Source organism: Terrapene carolina, unplaced genomic scaffold (genome assembly GCF_002925995.2).
Source record: "Terrapene carolina triunguis isolate 2854851 unplaced genomic scaffold, T_m_triunguis-2.0 Scaffold990, whole genome shotgun sequence".
NCBI classification, from domain to species: domain Eukaryota; kingdom Metazoa; phylum Chordata; order Testudines; family Emydidae; genus Terrapene; species Terrapene triunguis.
The window spans coordinates 538,259-546,615 of record NW_020665341.1 but is presented as its reverse complement, the minus strand read 5'-3'; the positions used below and the strand labels follow the sequence as shown (position 1 = coordinate 546,615).

Below are 8,357 nucleotides of genomic sequence, written 5' to 3'. Positions count from 1 at the left end.
CAAAGGGCAAGACTAGGGCAGGGTAAGGTTGGTAGCATGAGCCACAATCTCAGAGCGAAAGCAGGACCATAGATTGGAATGGTGGGAAGAGTGGAAAGGGAATTGCAGACTGCTGCCTCCCCCCCCACAAAATAATGTTTATCATTGAAATACCATCAATTTCAAGACAATAAATTGGGTGTAGGGAGGTCAAAATAACAGTGTTAGGTCTGCTACAATTAAGGTTTAGCCCAGCTTTCTGTTGAAAGATCTGCTAGTATATGGGCTCTAAAATCCACCCGGTTACTTGCCTTGCCTTGAAATTTGGTGTGCATCACGGGGGCACTGGGTAGCATTAGTGAGCCAAATTTGGGGTCATCTCACCAATGGGTTACTGAGATACAGGCCCCACCCAAACCTTTGCTTTGGCCTGCGCTGGAGCCAGCAGTGTCCACTGGAAATGATCTGCAGCGAAGTGTGAAAAACTGCTCTCTGGCTTCATTTGCTACTTAGGGTGTACTGAGCTGGCTCACGTGAACTGAGCATGCTCAGGAACATCTGCTGAAGCCACTGCCCTTCACCCTGCCCTTACTTGGCATAAGATTCTGTGGTCTGCTTTTTACAGGGGTTAAAAAGAGGCAAAGGGGGCAAAACAGAGGAGAGGGGTGGCCAGGGCCCAGGGGCAGAAATTGACTGGCTGCGGAGGGGGAGGGGGGTCAAGCAGCTGGAAGCAGGGTTAGAATAGGGGTTGAGGGGCAAAATCAGGGATGGGAGGGGAGGAGCTGAGGTTAAGCCGAGGGGTGAGGCGCTGCCAGAAGGTGACAGAGGGCAAAACCCCGGCACAGGCAGGGCCAGAGGGGGAACCGTTACCCCGGTGGATTGAGACACCCGTGTTTGCAAAAATAGGGTGGGGGGGGGCGCAGAGGAGCTTTTTTATTTCCCCTCCCACAAAACAGCATGTCAGCATGGGCTTCCCAGGGCTGGGTTCTTAAAGGCACAGGCATCCCAATGCCTAGCCACTGCCGCTCCTCTGTCTGATGTAACCTACTGAGGTGCTGCAGACTTGATCCAGTGAAATATTTGACATACATCCCCATAGCAACAAAGAATCCCTTATCAGTGTAGCTGACTGCCTAAAGTCTCAACGTAGTTTACCGTAGTTTGTCTTATCTGCGGCTGGGAGTCCCTGAATTGCGTTCCCGTCCTTGTAATCCATTATTTTAAATATATATTACATCAGATCATCGTTTTTTACACCGCCTTACCTAGCAGGAACTGCTACTGGTAGCAAATTACGTCAGAGGGCCGTTTTTGACCCTACACCGGCACTCCAGGTTGGTTGGAGCGGTACTGAACGGCGGAGGAACTAGTTGCTTGCAGCAGCTTGGCTGATAGGATTGTGATATGAAGAGATCTGGGGATCCATTTGAGGCAACTACCAGAGCGGTGACCGTGAGCTGAGGAAGGCTGGGTTGGAGCCCCCTCCTGCGTGCGATCAAAGGAACGCACACGTACCTTGAGGGATCCAATACGCCTCATTTCAATACTTAGCCATGTAAGTTGCATCAGTAGCAGGGCACAGGGGGGTCTTCTCGCCCTAGGGCGTGTCAGCAATTTGACCAGGCTGTAAGGGCTACTACCTTAATTTGGATGGACTAAATAGGCCCCGAGAGTCAGCAGTGTTAGCATCACCGTGTCCCGGTCCACCGTGAAGAGCGTTACAAGGTCTGGCATACAGAGACCTCGGCCTGCGTCGTTTCCATGGCAACAGCCACCGTTAAAAGATTTTTATGACCCTTTTTTTTAAAGATACAAAAAAACTGGGCCAAAAACCCAGTTACCGTGCAAAGCGTTAAGTAGCAACATCCCTTATTCACTGAGAGAAGAGTGTTTTATAAGGAAAATCCCCTTTAGACAAGGGAAACCCCCTCCCACCCCCCAAAAACCCTCCAGGCCCATAGAAAGGTCTGAACCCCCAGAGCTCTGCCAGCTCTGGAATCTGCCCTCCGCAGTGCTCAAAGCACCTGCCTGCTGCATCCACCAAAGGCCATTTTTACCCATTATTCAAGACAAAGGACTCTGGGAGTTTGAGAAACTAAATTTGACTTTATTATTCCCAAGCGGGAAATCAGAAGTCAAAGCCCCCCTCCCCACCCAATGCCCAGCCCCGCTCGGCACGGTGCATTTTAACCCCAGCCCAGCCCTGCTCCCGCAGGCACCAGCAACAGAGTGACCTCTTACAGCGGGTAGAAGAGGAGAGAGGATCCGAGAGACGCCCAGGAGCTGGTCACAAAAGCAAACTCTCTGCGAGCAGGAAACCCAGGAAGCAGCATCTCCAATCCCAGCTGAGACATTCGTTGTGTGTGGGGGGGATAGACAAGGTAGGGAAATCTTCCGTCATTCCTGCCCCAAACTCCTGGCAACACAAGTGCCCCATTTTCCCTCTGCAGGCCAGCGATTTGCACACCCCAGCCCTTAGGCTCCCTCGGGGCAAAGCAGAGATGACCCGTGACTGCATCTATAGAAATCGTTAGCTCCCAGAGTTCTGTGCTGGCCCTGGGGCACAGGTACCTCCGAGTTGTCTGCCCACCCCGCTTCATTACACTCGACTTCTGGACACCCGCAACGCGTGCAGATTCGCTGCAAAGCAACGCCCCCTCCCGTTCACTAGCTTCACCTCAGTTCAACGCTCTCCCTAGCACACGGCATCTAGTTGGGTCTATAGCGTCACCAAATAGAAGTTTATTTGCTAGAACTTTACAGTGAAGATTCAGAGAGAAGCAAGTATAAGGATGGGAAACGTATGGTTACGATAAAGGGAATATATAAAACGCCATCTCAGGACTATGCTTATTAACAAGTTTCTTTCCCATCTACTAAGGCATTTCTCACCCAACGGTCAGTCCGTACAACGCTCGTCCAGAGCTGGAATCCACTTGGAGACACTCACACTGGCAGACGATCGCCTCCAGAATGGACACCGTCTTGTGCCTTCTTTCCCTTTCACACGGTGTCAGACTGTATGTCTCTTTTGAGACCCAGGGCATTTCGTTAACTCCAGTTTGTCCCCTGTTCAAGGTCTTTTTCTTGGACGCTTTTGTGCTTTGTAAAGGCCCACACCCGCGCCTTGTCTACACTTGGCTGGGCTGGGTGGAAAGATGTCAACTGTTCTCACTCTAGGCTGAGTTGGCTCCGAGAGCCACCCCGCCCCAGGTGACCAGCTTCATCTCCAGGAGCAATATTCTACACCCTTGAAACATTTCCCGTACGTACCTCCAGCAATAACCACGACAACCGCACACAACCCCCTTTGGTGAAGTATCGCGAAGATGGCGATCGCAGAGAAACATTCCTGTCTGGGCACGTTGAGGCAAGTCCCTGGGTATAAACTTGTAACTGTCTACCCGCGTCTGTTTTCAAACTTAAGGCACTTGGGTCACAGCTCTTTGTTGCCTCTGGCCTCGGTGATGGGGCTCACCCTGGATTTTGGAAAGGACAGGCCTGTTGACTTCCCCACCTCTCTTCTCAGCTCCACTCAGCCTCCTGGGAATCAGGAGCAGGGCCGGCTCCAGGCACCAGTGCAGCAAGCAGGTGCTTGGGGCGGCCAACGGAAAGGGGCGGCACGGCCGGCTCTTCGGCGGCAAGTCCCTCAGTCCCTCTTGGAGGGAAGGACCTGCCGCCGAATTGCCGCTGAAGAAAGAAGCAGCGGCGGCAGAGCAACTGCAGAAATGCCGCCGATCGCGGTGCTTTTTTTTTTTCCCACCGCTTGGAGCAGCAAAAATGCTGGAGTTGGCCTTGATCAGGAGACACCCCCATCATTTCCTTGGAGGGTTTTAGATTCACCTTCTTGTCTCGCTGGCCCCCATGCAGCGAATGCCGTCTCAGCTGTCTGGCTCTCAAAAGCAAACCCTGCGGGATTCTGGCTGCGTCTCTCTCCCCTCCCACACTGACCTGTCCGACTGTATCTTACATCTGTGCCAGGGGTCAGACGTAACTTCCTGCCCCGTTTCAGCCTCTGCCTTTCGGACAGCGACTCTCACATTCGCCCATCAGCGTTTGTGCCGATGGCTGTTTATAGTGATCGCTGTTCAAACAACGCTAACATCTCAGGGCAAAGGCTGGGGCAAATGCCTAGGTGCTGGAACTTGGGCGGCTGGCTTGAAGTGGTTTCCATCATATACAGGGTTTATAAGCTGGTTCAATGGCTCTCAGCACCCCCGCTGTACAAAATTGTTCCAGCACCCCTGGGAAAACGGCAAAAAATAAAATAAGAAAGGGCTATACTGGCATCTGGTCAGTTGCCTCATGAAGCCCCCAGTAAATCTGCTCTACATCCTGTCATGTGACCAAATAGCCAACAGGAAAGAGAGAACAGGCCACCCTATGGTACACTTCCATGTTCCTACCAAGTGAAATCCAGGACAGTTTGCATTTGACTCAACTGCAGAACAGCTTTACCTGAGTTCTCCTGTAAACTGCCTTATGCCTGTTTCACTTTGTGCCTCGTGTTTTGTATCAAAATTTTAGCACCATCATAACGAAGGGGGAAAAGAAAGAAAGGAAAGAAACACCACCCACCGCCACCACAACAAAAAAAACCTTCCCACCTGCAAACAAAAGGAGCGTGGCTGGCAAAACCCAACAGATGGAAACTGGGACTTAGGTTCAGAATGATCATACTGTGTCCGGGATTTATTCCAATTCCCCGTCCGGGGTCTGTGACGCTTTCAGCTCCAGCCGTCCTGATTTAGGATCAAAGTAACCAAAGCGCAATTCCTAAGCACAGAGACCTGAAAACACTGCCGTCTGCCACTTTGGGAAATACAGGGGTAGGAGAAAGGGAAGATAAATTCTCCATGGCATGGACAGAAGGTCCATGAAATTAAGGGGGGGGGATGATGAAATTAATAGGCATCAGGTTTAAAACAAACAAAAGGAAGTACTTCTTCACACAGCGCACAGTCAACCTGTGGAACTCATTGCCAAGTGATGTTGTGAAGGCCAAAACTATAACTGGGTTCAAAAAAGAATTAGATAAAAAGGATAGGTCCATCAATGGCTATTAGCCAAGATGGTCAGGGATGCAACCCCACGTTCTAGGTGTCCCTAAGCCTCTGACGGCCAGGAGCTGGGACTGGATGACTGGGGATGGATCACTCCATAATTTCCCCGTTCTGTTCATTCCCTCTGAAGCATCTGGCGTCAGCCATTGTCGGAAGACAGGATACTGGGCTAGCTGGTCCATCGGTCTGACCCAGTGTGGCCATTCTTAAGGTAAAACTGGGACGAGGGGAAAGACGTGGTCATGGGGAAAGGTGAGAATCCCTCTGTCTCACCAGGTTGCCCTCAAGTAACACAAACCATTTTTCTATCCCTGCCCAAATCCATTTATAATCTATTCAGTTATGTCGTTCTGTTTTATTAAAAAACAAAGAAGCCTTTGGGACGACCCGAAGCAAGGTAAGAAGAACTGGGGATGAGGCACTGTGTCCCCGAAGCGGGAACTCGGTGACTAGCAATCACCAGGCTAAACGAGAAGCTCGGTGTGGGTTGGGTCTGGATTAGAAAACGGGGTGAAAGTTTGGCCAGGGTCAGAAGGAAATGCGCTAGCTATCCCTGTCCACGCTTCCTAATCTAAGAGAACACTCAGAGGCCGAGGGTGGTGAAGCTGAGAGGGGATTCCTAGGCCTCTAGGCTTTTCTAGGGATTTTACAAAGGGTACTAGGGAAAGCAGGCCCTGTCGATTTTTCATTGCAGAAGGAGCAGGGCCATGAACACTAGGGGAAATCATCTCCCTAACCCCATCTCTTCCACCTCCTCTTATCCCATGATCCCCAAATGCCCGATAGCCCCAGCACTCAGCTCCAATATTTAATACTCCAGTGCTATTCCCAAAACCTGTCCCCCTTGGTCTCTTAACCTTTGAGCCCCCACAGCCCAGCGCCCTGGGGGGATTCAGGGAGGGGAGGAGTTACCAGCCCCCCAGGGACACTCCCCCTGCAGGGAACAGCTCCAGGTAAGTGGGGGAGCCCAGCCCAGAGGTTGGTGGAAGATGGGGCATGGGGACAGGGGTCTAGAGTGAAGGTGGGGCCTGGCCCAAGTGTCCTTCTCCTCATCTCCATGGCAGGGGGATCCCGGCTGGGAGGGGAAGGGAGAGGGGGGAACTTCAGCCAGGCAGAGGGAGCGGCTGGAGGAGTTTCTCTCTCTCCCTTCCCCCATCTGTGGCCCATCAACTCAGCAGCCAGGGCTGCAGCAGGGAGGAGGGGCTGATCGGGGCTTCTCCTCCTCTGCCTGCGGTTTGCTTAGACCAGGCAGAGCCAGAGGGTCACTGACCAGCTACTGCTGGGTTCTCACCCCAGCGATGGGCAGCTGGATCCCTGGGAGCCAAATGCCCCGGATGTGTGTGGGAACGAGGAAACAGATTTTTTATTTTTTTACACGGTAGCCAGCCCTAGTCAGGGCACTGGTAGAATCTCTCTCCTGTTGTCCAATAACTGCTTTGTCTAGGCTACGAAGTTTTCCCGGCCTAGCTAAGAGTGTGGGGGGGGAAAAAATCACCCATCCCCAGTCATGCTGGCAAAACTCTGAGTGTAGACGCAGCTAGTGCTTCTGTGGGTTTAGCTAATCTCCTTCCGGGAGGCGTTTTAACTAGTTTGGCAGAAGATCTCTGTTGGCTTGCGCTGCTTATCCACTAGGTGACTCTGCCAGCCAAGCTATCCCGGCCAAGGCTCTGTAGGGTAGACAAGCCCGTTAACTCTGCGTGAAGTATTTTCCACGCTCAGGATGTTTAAGAGGTAACTTCCCTGTATGGATTTGCTGAGGCCTAATATAAATAAGAGCCCCGGTTGTAGCATCTCCCCCAGTCAAGGTTTCTCTCCTGCGTGGAGCTTCTTGTGCACGCTAAGGTTTGATCTCCGATTGAAGCTTTTCCCGCAATCGGGGCATTTATAGGGTTTCTCTCCTGTGTGGAGCCGCTGATGCACACTGAGGTTTGAGCGCTGACTGAAACTTTTCCCACACTCAGTGCATTTATAGGGTTTTTCTCCCGTGTGGAGCCGCTTGTGTCTGTTCAGGGTTGAGTTTTGATTGAAACTTTTCCCACAGTCCACACAGGTATAGGGCTTCTCTCCTGTGTGGGTTCGCTGATGTGAAATAAGGGATGAGCTGTCACTATAGCTTTTCCCACAGTCGGGGCATTTATAGGGTCTTTCTCCCGTGTGGAGCATCTGATGTTTCACAAGCTGCGTACTCCATCTGAATCTTTCCCCACAGTTGGGGCACTGATAGGGTGTCTCTCTCGTGTGGATTCTCTGGTGTAAGATAAGGGTTGAACTCCGCATGAAACATTTCCCACAGTCGAAGCATTTATAAGGGATCTCTCCTGTGTGGAGTCTCTGATGTGTAACAAGTTCTGAGCTCCACTTTAAGTTTTCCCCACAGTCCAAGCACGTATAATGTTTTTCTCTGGCGTGGGTTATCATGGATGTGTCTCCTGCATGGATTATTTTGTGCGTATTAAGCTGTGATCTCTGACCGAAACTTTTCCCACACTCGGTACATTTATAGGGTCTCTCTCCCGTGTGGATTATTGTGTGTGTATTCAGGTGCGATCTCTTACTGAAGCTTTTCCCACACTCGGTACATTTATAGGGTCTCTCTCCCGTGTGGATTCTCTGATGAGAAATGAGGTTTACTCTCTGAATGAAGCTTTTCCCACACTCGGTACATTTAAAGGGTCTCTCTCCCGTGTGGATTCTCTGATGGGCAATGAGGTTTGAACTACGACTGAAGCTTTTCCAACATTCAGTGCACGTGTACTTTCTCTCTTCTGTCTGGATTTTCTGTTGGGCTGTGGTTTCCTTGGGATTACTGCATCCTCTCCTACAATTAATGGCTTTACCCACTTCTTTCCCTTTGTGCCTCTCTGACTTGTGCTGATTGCCCCAGACTTTTCCCTGTTCAGCGCTCTGGGAAAAATTCTCTTTGGATCTTCCTGATAACATCCTATGCAGTTCCTGTTGCTCAGGACTTTCCTGCTGTGGAGTCTCTTCCTTGATCTCACGCACTGTAGTTTCACCTGCTGAAATAGAGAATCCAGACAGGAGTCATTCTCGGTGCTGGGGGGAAAGGAAATAAAGGGGAACAGCAAAGGGGAAACATGACACAAGAACAAGGGGGGGAGGGATAGCTCTGTGGTTTGAGCATTGGCCTGCTAAACCCAGGGTTGTGAGCTCAATCCTTGAGGGGGGCCATTTAGGGATCTGGGGCAAAAATCTGTCTGGGGATTGGTCCTGCTTTGAGCAGGGGCTTGGACTAGATGACCTCCTGAGGTCCCTTCCAACCCTGATATTTAAATAAAAAAAAAAAAAAAACCATTG

At 51.1% G+C, this 8,357-nt stretch overlaps 1 protein-coding gene across 1 annotated transcript in view; it reads right to left on the bottom strand.

The window, feature by feature from the left end:
- Positions 1-6,251: 6,251 nt before the first annotated feature.
- LOC112115439 (zinc finger protein 501-like) overlaps positions 6,252-8,357 on the bottom strand; it is an 8,490-nt gene continuing 6,384 nt past the window's right edge. The window contains exon 4 of the mRNA XM_026661282.2: positions 6,252-8,059. Coding sequence (XP_026517067.2) covers positions 6,843-8,059 — 1,217 coding nt within the window. The 3' untranslated portion in view covers positions 6,252-6,842. The remainder of the gene's footprint in view (positions 8,060-8,357) is intronic.